Source organism: Chrysoperla carnea, chromosome 4 (assembly GCF_905475395.1).
Source record: "Chrysoperla carnea chromosome 4, inChrCarn1.1, whole genome shotgun sequence".
In the NCBI taxonomy this organism is placed as follows: domain Eukaryota; kingdom Metazoa; phylum Arthropoda; class Insecta; order Neuroptera; family Chrysopidae; genus Chrysoperla; species Chrysoperla carnea.
This window is the reverse complement of record NC_058340.1, coordinates 65145161-65162507: the sequence shown is the minus strand read 5'-3', so window position 1 is coordinate 65162507 and position 17347 is coordinate 65145161. Positions and strand designations below refer to the sequence as shown.

The following is a 17347-nucleotide window of genomic DNA, read 5'->3' as shown; positions in this document are numbered from 1 at the left end:
TCTGATTAAGCTCTACACTTTTCCAGGCGGGCTAGTTCATTGAAAATTGAGAATTTCGAGCCAAATAAAATAGATAACTTAAAAAAAGATTGAGGCATTCTGATTTGATCGGTAAGTATTAAAATGCAGCAAAAATTACAGGAAACAGCTGGAGAGACGGTGGATTGACGACATAACCCGTTTTGTGGGTAAGCACTTAGTGGATATTATGAAAAAGCGTCAATTTTTCTTGACCAAAAACTCTTTCCGAATACATACGAGAAATTTTACTCATTATAATCACGGTTTGACAATGACTTAGAAAAAATTGGAAAAAAGGATAATCGAATTCAAACGGCCGCAGATGAATCGAGTGCTTCTTCTTTTTGAACCACTGAGAGTGTTGCTAGGTACTATCAAAAAAGATAAAAATGGGACTATATTTTTGCAAAAAATGTAGAATAATTTGAAATGGATTACACTGTTTGCAAGGGTTCTTTTTTTGTCCTTACTAACCAGCTCAATTTTCAATATTTATCAAAATTAACACTGCAGATTTATTTAATTTCAGCTTCGGCGTGATTTAAACTTTATATTTTCTATATCTAGTAACAAATATTATAGAAATATTACTCTATTTCAGGAAATTAACATGCTTTCAGGACATATTATGTCAAATTTTGTTATTGAATTAATTTTTTTTAAGTTACTTTTTTCAAATAAATTAATCTTTTAAATTAATTTGTTCTCAAATATTATGTTTAGGATGATGTAAGTAAGCGTTCCATGGATGCAAAATCAAAACTTGATAAACTTATTGATGAGTTGCCAAGTGAATTTGAATGCTGTTTCTGTAATACAAAGGTATTTTTTTTTAATATATCATTATTTTTAATTATATTTACTCATTTTGAATACTGCATGAGAATTTATTAAATAAAAAATGCATGTCATTTTGTATGTGTACATACATTCAGGGTGTATTCAAAAACACTGAATATATACGAATTATATAGTGTAGTATATATTTAACATATAGAAGCTCTTGATTCTAAAATTTGAGAGAGTAGCATTCATTTCTCTCACTAGAAAACGATAGATTCAGTGTTCGGATTATCGGAATATTAATGTATAAGCATTTCTGAAAAGGATTCAATTGACAAAATGAGCTCCTTGACTTTGGCACATCAAACTCTATCTAGCACCTACTCTATACATTTTGTTGGACAGGTTAAAACGGCTGTAATTATACCTCTTATCAGTTTGAACAAAACATTATATAATTTTATATGAATCGTTTCTATGTTCAGTGTTTTTGTATACAATCTGTATTAATATCACTGTTATCATTTGTGTAAATACTAAACAAAATAAAATAATTTGCATACCCTCTATATTGTTGTTTGCTTAAATAAATGTTTTTTCACAGCTTGTAACAACATTGCAACATCAACATAAAATTTAGCATTGAAATAATTCGATTACAAATTATGCGTAATATAAATTATTTTATTTTCATCGATTACTTTATCTGTCCTTAAAAATGTTGCGAAATTTTCTTAGAAAAATTGCTTGAATTTTAAGACTAAAATATTTTTAGCATAACAATCTTTTTTATATACAGTTTTTTTTTTTTGTGAATTTTAAAAGAATCAAACTCCGGAAATAGAAGGTATTTCTATTGTGGGACATTGTTTGTATATAGTTTACATTTATAAAAGACAAAAAGTCTTTAATTATGCACGAATTTATCAAAAAAAATTCGATTGTATAATAAAATTTATAGCATCAGAAAATTCTTGGCTTAAAAATCATGTTATTTAAAATTTCTTATTGACTCTCATAATGCATAACATTAAAATTTAATATTTATTTATTTACAAAATTGTACAAACTAACCCCGAAAATTTGTAAAACTTTGCCTCTTCAAAAACCCCCGCAAAAGCAAATTTTAATTTTCAATAAATCGTCTTTATGGTGGAAGCACATTGATGCAATATTTTGCAATTCCCGGCGCTTCCATTAAAGCAAGGAAAAAAAGGAACCTTTAAACGGTTGTTCGTATTTTCTGACGAACAAAAGTTTTCTGCCTTTCGGGCATTATTAACTCGTCCATAGACCACGTAATGATTTTTATCATATATATGATGGCCTATTTTGTATACACTCAGATAGACGTTCTATTTTGTATGGCAGAAAGCTTTATATATATCGAAAAAGTTTATCAATTGCGTTAAAAACATCTTTGGAAACTTTCAATTTTAACTATAGCCATAGTAAACACAAAAAATTCTTCAAAACTGTCCCATGGGCCATGGCTAGTATATTTCGAATTGTTCGAAAATATCCGGTACTCGTCAGACATTTCGCACTTTGTCTATAAATAGACTAAAATCATAATTTCGAACTTGGATAATACCATTAATATTATTTACTAGAAAGCTAAAAACGACATTCAACAAATGTTCGAATAAAAAGTGAATGTTTGTTTATTTACGTTGCGTGACATTGGTATAAATAAACTTTAAAAAAAGTTTATAACATAAGTCATATTCTGTTTTTAGTATAGTTCTTCTCTCCAGTTCAGTCAGTTCTTTTTAAATAATGTAATGCCTGTGGAAAAACGCAAATAGCTAACTATTAGAGGCAAATAATATACAAATACAACAAAAAAAATGGTTAAAAATAAAATATTTATTCTTCTTGTGGGTGTACAAAATTTATTCTGTACCTTGTATAGATTAGATGATGTGGGCAACATCCTATCTTAATGAATTCGGTTTTACACTAAAAAATAGAGGTGTTATAAGTTTGACCGCTATGCGCGTGTATCTGTCTGTCTGTCTGTCTTTGACATCGTAGCGCTTAAACGGATGAATCGATTTTGATTTTCGTTTGATAGGTAATTTAATGGAGAGTGTTTTTAGCTACGTATCAAGTTCGAGTTTAATGTTCCCTACCCGAAAAAACTAAAAAATTGGCAATGATCTTCAAAATCGGTTCAGTTTGGAAAAAGCTTTTAAGGGAAGAGGTTATTTAAACGAGAGTGTTCTTAGATGTATTTCAAGTACTAGGTTAGGATTCCGTACCCGAAAAATTTGTCGGGAGTTTGTTTAAATTTTCTAAATTTCACTTGTTTAGTCTAGGAGTTAGTGAAAGCAGGCTTATGGTATTTTAATTATAGGCTAGTACCAAGCGCAAAAAATGAGTCGAGATTTTAATCTGAACACCGCGCGTATCATTTGTTAGAATTTCTCCAAGATTTATTGTCTACGAAGATAATTCTCGATCACGTTTAGAAGAAAGGAAGCCAAAGCCACGATAAAATAATTTTTTCTTAGTCATTGTTTTTTTTTTTTTTTTTGAACTTTTAGAAATGGTTTTTTACTTTTTAGTTCAGCTAATTACAAAATCAGGAGCTAATATTTTTTTGTTTACACGTTTACTCTCGTGATGAGAGAAAATCTTACAATATTTGAAGGACTTGAAGAAAAAAAAACCCTTTAAAAATCTGAAAAATAGCATTTTTGTTCTCAGGACTCAGATCGTGCTCAATACCTATACCAAAAGTCGTAAACGTCAAGCAGACAGAAAGACTAGATTATTTTCTCATTTATAATATTGTTAAAGATTATAAAAAAAAGCATATTATATCCAAGATATTCATAAAAAGCTTTTTTTGATATATTCATACATAAATACGTGACTTAATACAGCAATGATTTGGTAAAATGAGAGAGCTTTAATAATAATAATAATAATAATATGTATATTTCATTGCTTTCTGTATAGTAATGCCTTTTTTGTATGTATCTACAATTGCATAAAAATATTATATCTGAATGCATTATAATGTTATAATACATAATAGATTATCAATTTCTATGGATAAAGTATAGAATAAGAAATTTTAAAAGCATTTTATAAAAATATTATTTCGTAAATATTCATTCATAGCGTCTTTAAACAGAAAAACACTTAAAACACGGTTTCTTTATATTCCTTTGTGAATATTATTAATATATTTACTTAAAAGTACAACGTGTTTCATAGATGTCTCGGGTAGACATAATGATCTGATTTTCAAAGACAAGTGTAATTTAAAAAATTTAAAAAACCCCCGACAAATATGATTTATTTTTTGTAAATCGATTTTTGGAAACTCAGCTATAAAATATTCTCAATGAAGACGGTTCGATCGTTTAAGGGCTAAGATGTCACTGAGAAATTTACGGACGCAAATACTTTCAACTTATAACACTCCTTCTATAATCAATATCAAAGTGATGGTCAAGGACCAGGGCCGGATTTAAATTTCTGCCGCCCTGGGGCACTGAAGAAAATGCCGCCCTATGACTGAAATTATATTTTAATAGTTTTGATATCTTATTTTTTAAGAATTAGAATAACTAATTAATTGCAGAAAAAAGAACCGGTTCATAACGAGCTGACCATCTGGTTGCAGATAAAGTTTTTAACGCAATTCTTTTTTCAGTATGAGACTGTAAGACTTCCCAGCGATGCGTCGATGCAGTAAAAAAGTTGTATAAAGTTTGTACTGTATGAAAGAATGACGCAGCTTTTGGGGCGCATTCTACTGCAACTGGGGCGCATTCAACTCCAACAAAATTCATAGAATGAGCAGCACAAGAAGCATGTTCTGCAAGATATAATTTCATGAATTCTTGCCTGTAAGCCCGAATAAATCCCTGATACATTATTCGCGTTATCATATGACTGACTTCGACAATCTGAGAGATCAGGATCAAGAAACTGAAGAACAGATAATACAGCAACTAGCAAATCTTCAGCTTTATGTCTAGAGTTCTCAATAAACATGAGAAAAAAAAATTTTTTAATTCTTCAAAAAAAACTATATTAATTTATCAATTTCAGAAAAAAAAAGTATCAAATTTTATTTGTTCAAACCTTTATGGAAATAAATTAATTTTATTTTAATAGTTTTCACTTAAATTTAATATATTATAAGATACAAAATTTTAATTTGATACATAATGCATATAAATTATATTTCTTGAAATATAAAATCTTTATTTAAAAGAATTAGTTAATTATATATTGTATAGAAAATGTTTTCTCACTTTCAAAATTTTGCCGCCCTAGAAAATTTGCCGCCCTGGGCACTAGCCCCGACTGCCCCTAGTGTAAATCCAGCACTGTCAAGGACATCAGATGAGATGAAAAGGATACTTAGAGAGCTATCATTTTTTGGGACAAATTTTTGGAAATATTTTAATTGAAATTAAAATATTTGAGTTGATTTTATCCTTATGAATTATTGTTTTGAATTACTTAATTATTTTACCATTTCTCTTTTCGAAATAAATTGAGCCATGTTTATTTGACCATTCATTCCCATAATAATTATTTATATGTTTGAACCTTTAAATCAAACATTGTGGCATGCTCATACATTCTTAATATTGTTATATTTTTCATTTTAGAAAAAAATTCAAGCAATTTATTTAGGTTGCACGATCACTCGTACAAAGTTTTCGAAATACACACTTAATGAACACAGGTCGGCAAACACAATTTTGTTTTAATGGAATTTTCTAAAGAATTCTTGATACAGCAACGGAAACAACACAAATCAATACAATTATATTTGTTTGGAATTGTTAAAAAGGTGATGTAACTAAGATGGCAATACTTTTTCTTCACACAACGCCTCACAACAAAAATAGTATTACGTCCTATTTCGCATAAACTACTATAAAAGTAAATAATAACTCAATTTACTTCGACGATTTTTATTACACTTTTTTCTCAATATTTAAGGAATACTCGGTATTTTATTATTCCTTTCAAATACATCATCGCTTATCTTTTTTCTTCTTCTGTTAAACATTTTAATTTATACAATAAAACACAGATTTTAAAGCATCAAATCAAATATTATTTACTAAAAGATTTAATAGTTTTTCCTAAAATGTAAAAAGGAAATAAAATGAAAAAACGAACCGATTTTATTGTTCAATTCTGAATGTACAATAAACACTTCTTTAAATCTCTTTTGATGTTGTCAAGCTGTTTGTGTTAATTGTTTTTATTTATTTAATTTATTTTATACGTCATTTCCTTCCACTGACAATGAATGATTTCTTTAACATAAATCAAATTTAACACTCTAAAAATCATTTTTTTTATTAAATATTTATATGTGTGCATTTTTTAACATATCCTGCAGTGTTCTTCCCATACTAATACGAAAAGAAAAATATACAAATAATCTAACGAAAAAAAACATGACGCCTTTGTCTGATTATTCATTTTCTCTCCTTCTTAAGGTAGTCCGGACTTCGATCAACACTTAATGTGCAATAATAAAAGATTTAGGTCTAAGGTCAAGCGTAGTATTTGACAATCCGAAAGGACGTGTGTCCGAAGAAATTTCCATATTGTAAGATATAAAGATATCAGGCAAAGTAATTTCTGCCTTTTTAAACAAATTTTTAGTTCTTTAACTTTTTTTTTAAGCATTAAAAGAAAATTTTGTTTATACAAATGTTATTTACTAAGAAGACGTCCGGACTACCTTAACAGAATATTATAATCGAATCAATCAATTTTATGACACGAATTGACAACTAATAAACGAAATATTAAATCTATAATCGAAAAAAAATTTACTGGCATGATATTCTAAATTTAAAAATAGAATAAAACTCCTTTGTTATCACCGCCAGTCAAAGGATGCTTTTTATCAATGACAAAAAATGGATTTTCAAACAAAGTTTATTATTTTATAGTTTAATTTTTATATTGATATCATTCTAAAGCTAATCTTTTTTTAAACAATTTCGTAAATAGAATACAGTTTCCTAATAAATAGATTTCTAAAATTATCAAAAATTATTTTGATTAGTTCCAAATTAATTATCTTCCTTAAACGTCAGCCCCTACTTTCAGTCATGGTCTAATGCGTGGTTCTTATAGGTGGACTTTATCGTCCCCTTGTTGCCGCTAGAAGTCTACAAGGGGGGGGGGGGCGATAAGTTAATTTATTATTTAATATTAATGTATGAAAAATAACTCATTCTCGAAGTGGGCGGTAAACGAAATAAGTTTGAGAACCTTTGAACTAATGGTACGGTTACACAATTCTTTTTCAATTGGAACAAACGATTAATGTTATTCAATTAAGAAATTAAATTTTTTATGTGTCGCGAATCGCTCTAAAGTATCCCAAAAGAAATGTTACCAATTTATTTTTTACTCAAAAATATTTACTCATTTGAAATGCACAAGTAACAGCATCTGAGTTGATAACACATCATTAGCTTTCATCTTTGGCTATTTTGTACACTTTTTACACAAGTAAAGCTGATTAATTACCGAATATGACCTCTTGCGAAATATATTCATGCTATTTTTATTATTATTTGATTCAAATTAAGAGCATGAAAAAGCTTATTTGGCCGGAGCAATTTAAAACCTATGAGTGTTAACTATACACTATCTAAATAAGTTGAGAATGCTGTCAATATAAAAAATAAGCTACCATCCATTAATAAAACAAGTATTTGTTGGTTAGGCAACTTGTATGGCATACATGCTATACTCAGAGGTATATTATCACAAAAATGAATATTTTGTAAGGCAATTTTTCTTTTATAAAATAGTAATGAAAGTCCATTTAAATGGTTTTTGATGTTATTTTAAAATATACTAATAAGCCTTGCATGTATGATTCGTATTGCTTCCTTCGATTTGCAAAATAAAATACGGCAATGATTGCAGATTTTACGAACAAATTTATTCCAATGAATAAATTTCATTAATTTTCTTTTCCATGAATAGTTTAAGGAAACCTAATTTTAATAAATATGTTCCAGAAAATAAATATATTTATTTTTGCTTCAACAGGGAAATGACTTCTTGAAAATTTCTAACATTTTTTTTATATCTTTGACAATATTTTTTTCTCTTATAATTAAATTGTTGCTGAGTGAAATATATTAAAGGATTATGTATTAAGGGTATATTTATTCAAATGATCTAAATATGTTAAATTCAGTTTAATTATAAGGATTAACTATTGTTTGGTCTGTATATAGATATTTATAGCAGGGATAATCTCCTTTTGTACAAAGTGATCTATTATAGTTAAAAGAAATTAACCCTTATTAAATATCACACAGGCATAAATTATTAATAATATAAATATCTACTCTACATATTGAACAGGGAGTAAATTTTTGAGATTTATATTTAATTTTAATCAATATGAAAATTGGATAACTTTGACGATTGGTCATCAATCAATCAATACCCCAGACGCTGGTCGTTCAATCGCAAGATCAATCAAATTTTTGTGTCTATGGATTATCGAGATTAATAAGGCCCAAAAGCTTAAAAATTCGATCTCTTTCTGAATGTTAGTTGAATATTTTTCGAGATATTTCTAGAATCATTCCGAAGTAAAGGTTTTTCTGGGAATATTTTGGGCGATATCTTAGAAACTACCCACATAATGGTTACAAAATCCAATTTTTTTGGGGTCAAAATTACTTTATACATCAAGTTTCGTCCAATTCTTAAACAATAAATGTTAGCAATTTTGTTCGATTTTCAAAGGGGTGTACGACTTTTAAATTAATTTAAAAAAAAAGACAATTTTTTCCCTCCGATTTTGATAAAAATCTGCCTCTTGAGTAATTTTGACCATAATTTGTCAAAGATCGATCAAGTTTGGCGATTAGACATATATATTAAATAAAATATTAAATACATTCTGAGAAATTGCCCAGAACCATATACGAAGGGCGATATCTCGGAACAAATAAATCAAAGATCCAGACACAACATAAACAAAAATTGTATATTATTTCACTATGTTTGAATTTCCAAAAAGTCATTTCACTTGTTTATAAAAAATAAATAAATATACATAAAATTATTATAAATAAATAAATGTTACCCCATATTTAAATATTTGAAAAAAATATCTTGTAAATAATTAAAAGCAACCCCTATAGCATAAATGGTTAATATTATGATGTCAATTAATGCTATTACTAATATACCTAACATTACATCACATAAAATGTTTTAAAGCTCCACAATATTATTATAAAACCTTTTTTTAGCCATAAATATAATTACCATGCAAACAAAAACAGCAACTCCTTTAACATTATAACACTCTAATTAGAAATTATTCTTTGATTATATTTTTATATTAAGGTATAATGTCCGTTATAATTAAATTCATAAAAACATAATTCTATATAGACTGTCACCTGGCAACAGAAAAACATAATCAATTTTATACAGTCTGCCAATGGTAGGACCAAGACATGTGGCTTTATACCACAAGTAATTGAAAAATGTGTAAAATTACATTAATAACGAATTAATGCATATAGTTAAGAATATGTTTATAAATCATTGAGAAATAGATTTTACAGTCTGCCTTTAATTCGAATAAAAGACAAAACTTTTCAACCCACAAAAAATTTTTTGGCAGACGGTTTTTTCTCGTGTACAAACTTTAGCATAACCAATATGTTGGTAAAAAAAATTTTGTTATAACGAGAAAATCGTCTGCCAATAAATTTTCAGTGCTTTAAACAGTCTTGTCTTTGACATGAATGGCAGACTGTGTACAGTTTTTCTCTTTGTGGCTGTATACATGTCCTTTATCACTGGCAGACTGTAAAAAATTGAATAAGTTTTTCTGTATTCTGGCTAATAGTCTAATGTTCGTACACTATTTATGACAACAGACGTGTTCCTAATACGTATACATCGTATGTATACATATACAAATTATATAGATACAGCTGCGTTCGTCGTTTTCTTGGTGCCAAAAAATTTGTTTTTGAACATAAGTGGTTTTTGAAGAAAAACTATAGAAAAGATTTCTAGATATGATTTAAAGATTAGTTTTAGCCAAAAATTATAACTGTAATAGCAAGTATCTTTTTTAATCGATGGGCAAATATTTTCAATTAGCCAATTTCAAGATAGCGATTATTATTATGATCTACTCCAAATTTTAATTCAATCTGTAAAAGAGCGAATTTACGGACATTCTACTTTAATTTATGACTGGCATAGTTATTTAGCTCCTCCAAATAGTAAATATTTGAAAATATAATTCAAACACGAGAAAATTTCTTTTCCCAAAATTATTTCAAAAGTAATTTGCACTCGAAAAACACAGAAACCTGTTTTTTGTTGGTATTTTTTGAATTATATATTGTGCAACGTTTAGAAAAAAAAATGTAATTTAAGAAAATCGAGTATTTTTAGATGTTTCTTTATGGTATTCACAAGCGTTCAAAGTTTTATTAACAAAAATTTCAGATGAATGAGATATTTGTCTTTTAGGGTGCTAAATAACTATGACTTAAATTAATTTGGTCATCCTGTATACAAATTTTTTTATTTTTAATTTTTTTCATATAATTTTTTAAAATATTAATTTAGTAAAATGGTTGTGATGAACATTGCAGGAGTATGGATGCACTGGTGATATTCGCACAGAGGGTTATCATGCACAAAATGAAAATATCCCTCTGCGCGCTAAAAGTGTTTAATTAGAAAAAAAACGATATATATGGTGTTAGCTCGTGTGTGTTCGTATTCACCTAGACGACTTCTACACATTACAAAAAATATACAAAAATTTTTCCAAAAAAAATACAGTTTTATGATTTACACTCTTCTTCTGTTGTTTTACAAATTTCTATACAAATACTCATATAAAAAACAACACAAATTTTACAACAATCAAATTATTTTATTTTATTATTATGTAAAATATTATAAATAAAATGTTGTTATGTCATTGTTGAGCTGACCGCATTGTAGTTATCGCATTGATTTTACAAGGTAAGTTTTATCAGTATTTATTTTCTCTTAACCTGTGGTTAAACTACTGGTTCGTTCTTGATTTTGATTCTATAGTTCCAAAAGATTAGCCACAGTTTTCTTTTTTAAATAATTTTTTATTGTCTTGTTTTGCACATTGATATTTATAGCGCTTTGAATTAGTACACGTTTGAGATATTAAAATTTTTCATTTTTACTTCTGAATTTTTTTGAAATTGTTATTAATTATACATTTTTAGGACGATACTCGCCCGTTTCGCTGAGAAATTTCCATTTTAAAAATAAAGACCACCGCGTTATAGCCTTTACCCCCCTTAATCTCCCTTATCGCCCTTGTATAACACTCGAAATACGATTTATTATGAATCCAAACGATTTAGTTTTTCCAGCGAAGCAGGTGGGTAACTGTCAGCATCTTTATAAGTTATAGCCTGTATTTTTCTGATCTATGAGGAATATTATTGTAAAGTTTCATTAAAATCCATTCAGTAGTTTTCCGAAATCATCGCACGAAGCAGACGGGCCACTACTATCATTATAAATTATAGCCGATGTGTTATTTTGATGTATGAGCTATATTCTGGTAAAGTTGTATTCAAATCAATTCAGTAGTTTTTGCGTGAAAGCGTAACAAACAAACAAACATGTATATTGGATACATAATATATAAACATATAGGGATAGGAAATGGTTAGGATTAGTTAGGAGAATTTAAACAATCTATTAAATTATGTTTAAAGACAAGACCGAATAGGGTATAATCGGGATTTTAAGAAAATAGTTCAGAATTTAAAATAGCCGAATAATTGTAACTTTCAAATGTGACATGGTTCTGTATGTTTAAAGTATACCTATTGTAAGCTACCTCGTTCGCCATATAAAATATAGTAAGAGAGAAGAATATAGTAAGAGTAAGTTTTTATTGGACGTTCTTATGTATAAAACAAAGAGGGAATGTGTACTGTGTATTATAGTTATGTGTTACTGTGTGTGATTGGTATGTGTACAATTTCAAGTGATGAGTCTGAGCGACTGTGTTCATTCATGCATACACATATACAATCCCTCTTTGCTTTATACATAACAACGTAAGAACTCTTCTAACTTCATATAATATAAATGACTAACAATATGGTTTACAAGTCTAAGAAGTCAAACGGTTAAAGGCGATTGCGTCTGTACTCGCTCGGCCAATAAATTTTGATAGTCATAGGTACTTCTTCATATTTATTTCCAACATAATTAATAACTTCTGGAAAATAACTGGCAATGATCCAGAAACAATTTGGGGAAAAAAATCACTGTTTATCAAATTTTGTATGTGTTTTTACTAAAACAATAATGCTATATTTTTTTGGATATAAATATGTGATGAAATATCACTAAATTATACTTGAAAACATAGAAATACACAGAGATTATATCATTTATTTAAAAAGAGAGCAAAAAAAAAAACCGCAAAGGAAGCACTAAACATCTTGATTCCGTCACACATTTATCAAACACAAAGCATATTTATTTCTAGCACATAAAACGGAGATAATATTTCAGATAAAATGAATATGGCGAAGGAAAAAAAGGACATGTCATCAGTTTAAACAAAAACAGAAAAAATATCTCGACAAAAATGATATAAAATATTTCTAATAGGTGTAAAGCTAGCGTACATGTTTTGGAAGTGTTTGAAACAAATCAAGAATTTGTGCGAACGTATATCTTTGATGACTGAACACTTTGTTGTCCCATGCACATACATCTTTAATTAGAGTAATTTTTCCAGAGCTGGAACTTAAAAAGCGTGACTCACTTAATAACGCCCTGACTCAGTCTTGTTCACCTACCTAAAGACTACGCCCACGCAAACTGTTAACTTCAAATAATACAAAGAAAATTACATGCTTGCTTTATAGCTATAGTCAAAAGTTCAGTACTCTGTTTTTCGTGAATAGTTTGATACAATTTATCTGTCAAAAATGTGTATTGATCTTTTAGATTTTGAAAAATGTAAATTCATCACGTCCAAATTCATTTTATGCGAGAATATCTATTTTCAATACGTTATTTTAAAGAGCTTTTACTGTACGAGGCGTTTTGCAGTTTTTTTTTGTATTTCTACCATTTTAGTAAAATTTGCTTTTATTTTTGAATCAAAAATGTTCGATTACTAAGCAATAAATCAAAATAAAATAAACGATTTTTCGTATCAATAATAGAATATATTGTGTGGTGATGATGCTCCACGCCTTTTCTTTAAGAACACAATAACAGAAATAGCTCGTTTAATACAGGATATCCCAGAATCAACGCGCATTACAGTTGAATAGTGACAAAAAATCCAAGCAAAAAACTCCTTAGAGGTTTCTGATTCGATGTATACGTTTTATGAAATTTTGAGAAACAAGTCCAAAATTTATGCAAATGATGTCATTAGATATCCCGGAACCATTAACTGGCGGCTAATGAGAAAGAAACGACGTGTTTGTTACCCGACAAGACAAAAAATGGAATTATCTGGGTGTTAAACTGGATGGACATCCAATTTGCCGAATGCTCTACAAAATGATTTATTATTTGTCTCATAAGAATAATAAAATAAAAAACGGATCAGTATCCACTAATTTAAACTTCGTGGTGTGGTTAAAAATTCGCTCATAGTTAAAAAGTTCAGCTTTCTCTATACTACCATCGCTCGGTGTTGATGCCCTACGAAAAGACTACCCCTAATCAAATTTTGGACAAATAATTTCAAAATATTTACGCTACCTTCATTCACTTCATTAATTCATACGAACGTTGTCTCGATCGGAACCAAGACTCTTTTTTCGAGATAAAACCCGGTCTATATGTAATGTATGGAGAGATAGAAATGACAATAATTTCCGAACGGACACAGGTCTCAATTTATATATAATAGTTTCAATTTTCTATTATGTACAGATTTGTCTAAATAAATAGGCTTTGAAAATTTTTTATTCGCATTTCGATTATTACTCTCCATTAGTAAACGAACAACCTTTAATGGTTTTGTTTAGATTTATTAAAGCATGCATTTTGAATTTCCGTTATATATATTAAAAGATTGCCCATTAATTATTATTTCTTATCCTTCTAAAAAAACCTTTTTCCAAAACCAACTACCATACATCATAGTTATATTAAGGTTAATTCCAGAGTTTTAGAAATGTTTATTAAAGGCTTTATATATCTAAGTAGAAAACGATTATCCTATATTTTACCGTGTGCTGTAGCGAAGTAAAACGAATAAAACTTATAATCAAAAATAATATTTGATCTTGGACTAGGACCTGAGGACGTATTTGATAGTTATTTTACAACATAGCTTGGATTTTGGATATTTCTAGGTAGTTTTAGGTAGAGATGAAGTACATTTCGTACCTGAGACCAAAAATTGTTGTTTTAGGATGGTTAAAAAAAAATATACCGCACATCCCGCGTTAATTATCTCAACTCCTTTCAAGTACAAGACATACTTCAATCTTACCAAATTTCAATAAGTCGTGGGTAGGGTCTGGTGCGATCCTTGAAGTCCACATGAATAACATTCTAGCAAATGTTATACAATTCTTTTCGGGTCATATTGCCGCAAATACCTCAACGAAATAATTTTGGTTCAAACAATATTGATCACGAAAAAAATTACCCCGAACGTACGTTCACAGACACACACACACACGCACACGTACTTCTTCTTCAAATTGGTGTTAATGTCCTGGCCATGAAACGTAAAGATATGTTGAAAATTTCGATTTCGAAAATCGGACCCATTACAATAACTTCCTATACCGGGAAGTTAATAAAGAAAGAAATATCCGAAATTAAACCAGAATAAAATTCACTCTAGAAAACTGCTAACTGTCGAACAATGCAAAAGACGTTTTATCGACTACGAATATTTGCATAACCGTATAGAATTATCTTTCAGTGGGCTTGAAAACTTTTTAATTATGCGATAAGCTTAAAAAATCTATGAGTTTTCATTGAAGATGATGTTCAAATAAGAAGATAATTGAATAAAAATGGCAAAATTAATTTTGTTCTATATTCAAAAAAGTAAGGTGTCCGTTAACCGATACCTGTTTGAACCTCGGGTAAATTAATGTTTGCTTTTCTTAATCAATTATGTCCTCAATGTATTATTCATTAATTTATGGCACGCCATTTTACTATTTAATAGGCTAATTTTTATCGAGAAAAAAATTAATTAATTTTTTTTTTTCAATCAGAAATTTTATAATTTATATTTTATATTTTGTAAAATAAATCTTAGTAAAAGAGAGATTGATATAAGATAAGATGAGAAAAGAGAGATGAGAATTAAAATTATGATGATAACATAATAAAAATGTATTATTATTATGTATCATCATAATAATAATACATTATTATTATGATGATACATAATCATAATACATTTTTATTATGTTATCATCATAATAAAAATGTATTATTATTATGATGATACATAATAATAAATCAGTTAATTTTATTTGAATTAGATTTAAAAAAAAATGATTGAATTAAAATTATGTACATAATGGAAATAGAGAATTAAAATTATGTACATAATAAAAATGATTGAATTAAAATTATGTACATAATGGAAATAGAGAATTAAAATTATGTACATAATAAAAATGATTGAATTAAAATTATGTACATAATAGAAATATATGGCACGCCGTTTTACTATTTAATATGAATTAAAATTATGTACATAATAAAAATGATTGAATTAAAATTATGTACATAATAAAAATGATTGAATTAAAATTATGTACATAATGAAAATGATTATTATTATGATGATAACATAATAATAATGTATTATTATTACGATCATTTTTTTTCGGACATTAAATAGTAAAATGGCGTGCCATATTAATTTGAAGTATTTTTCTTGCCGTGCAAATAAAAATGTTCCAAGTCAGCTGAAAGAGACGCCTCCTGACAGCTACTGACTGTGCAATACGTCACCTGATCCTAGACTCAATATATATTGAAGTATTATTTATAATCAATATAAAATGTAAATGCATTATAATGGAAGTTTGATGAATTTATGTAGATAAGCTGAAAACAACATTAAAAGCTTTATTTAGAGAAGCTTGTACAATGAAAACAACAACACTTGAGTATTTTATTAAAATTGTTTATGGAATGTTCTAGAAAATAGGAATTAGTGTTTCTATTGGATACTTAGTAGATCAGTTTTAATAATTTTCTTGGAAACGTCGACAAATTTCAATTTTGTAGTAACTTTTGGTTCAATCGAGTATCGCAGATGTCTTCTTCATATTTGATTGAAGTTTTTCTCTAACTATTAGGTAAATTTCACCAAAAATGAGTATAAGTTGTATAAGTGAATTTGTTATTTAAGATCACAGTTATCCTTAAAATATTCAAATTTCTATTTTGACTTTCTTCGAACCTGATAATTTTTAATCCCCGAAACGATGGGAAGTCAAGGATTCCCATTTTCTCGTTTTTATCTCAAGTGAGGTTGAAATATGTTTTGATGGAAAATTTACAGTTACAATTTTGTCAGGTCTATCTGAATTATTAATTATTTCTTGGTACCTAGCATCGGAAAACGATAGACAAAAGGCTTATAAGTAATAATCCTATTGTCTAAGAAAGCGTGGCATCTTCCTGCAATTTCAGCAATTTAAAGGAGATTCCCAAGAGAAAAAATACTTTTTTCGACGTTTTTATGGTTTTGAACATCTTTACAGCTCTTCAAACTCTTCAAACCGAGGTTAAGGGTAGAAAGTCTATATGTAGGGTTGGCTTAGTGTACCAGGTGTGTCTTTTGAGAGTGTATTCCTCTTTTTCTATTATTCGTGGTTTTAAGGATTTCCACATAAGCGAATGTCCTCTATTACCCTTAACAACTTTTTAGCAAAAGCATTTTTCCGTAGTTACCGTGTTTTCTTTCGATTAAATGCAATAATGACATATTTTTCAAGCCATATTTACTCCGAAAGCTGCCGCTTTTCGATAAAATGTTGGTTTTTTTATGAGAATCAACTTTCTAATTTAAATTGTCATTCTATCTTTTAACGTTTAGGATCTAAATTGGCTATTAAAGAACCCCGAAGAACTAAGTCGAATCTGATGTTAGAACATGATATCCCCCATAAAACTCTGCAACTTTTGTTTAAGTTATTTTTCGATTAGTTACAAAACGAGCTATTACCAATTATAGATTAAAATGGTACACCCTGTATAACCTTAGTGCTGGAGTTATGCTACCTACAAGTTTTTTTTTATTTTTAATAATCAACCTCTATATTTTATAAACTAATCTAGTTTTAAGTTTATAAAATGTAATGTATGGCTATGCTTATCCAAGCAATACCATTTTGATTGTGATTTATTATCAGTACCACCAACAAGCGTCACGTGATTATTGGTACGTGTTACAAACACGTATGTTATCTGTCTATCTATCACTAAATCAGAGCTATATCTATAGTTCTAGAAG

The 17347-nt window shown here is 28.4% G+C and overlaps 1 protein-coding gene across 1 annotated transcript in view; it reads left to right on the top strand.

Annotated features, from left to right (window-relative positions):
• LOC123298502 (potassium voltage-gated channel protein Shab) overlaps positions 1-17347 on the top strand; it is a 53344-nt gene that overhangs the window by 23781 nt on the left and 12216 nt on the right. Inside the window, exon 5 of the mRNA XM_044880525.1 lies at positions 745-843. Coding sequence (XP_044736460.1) covers positions 745-843 — 99 coding nt within the window. The remainder of the gene's footprint in view (positions 1-744; positions 844-17347) is intronic.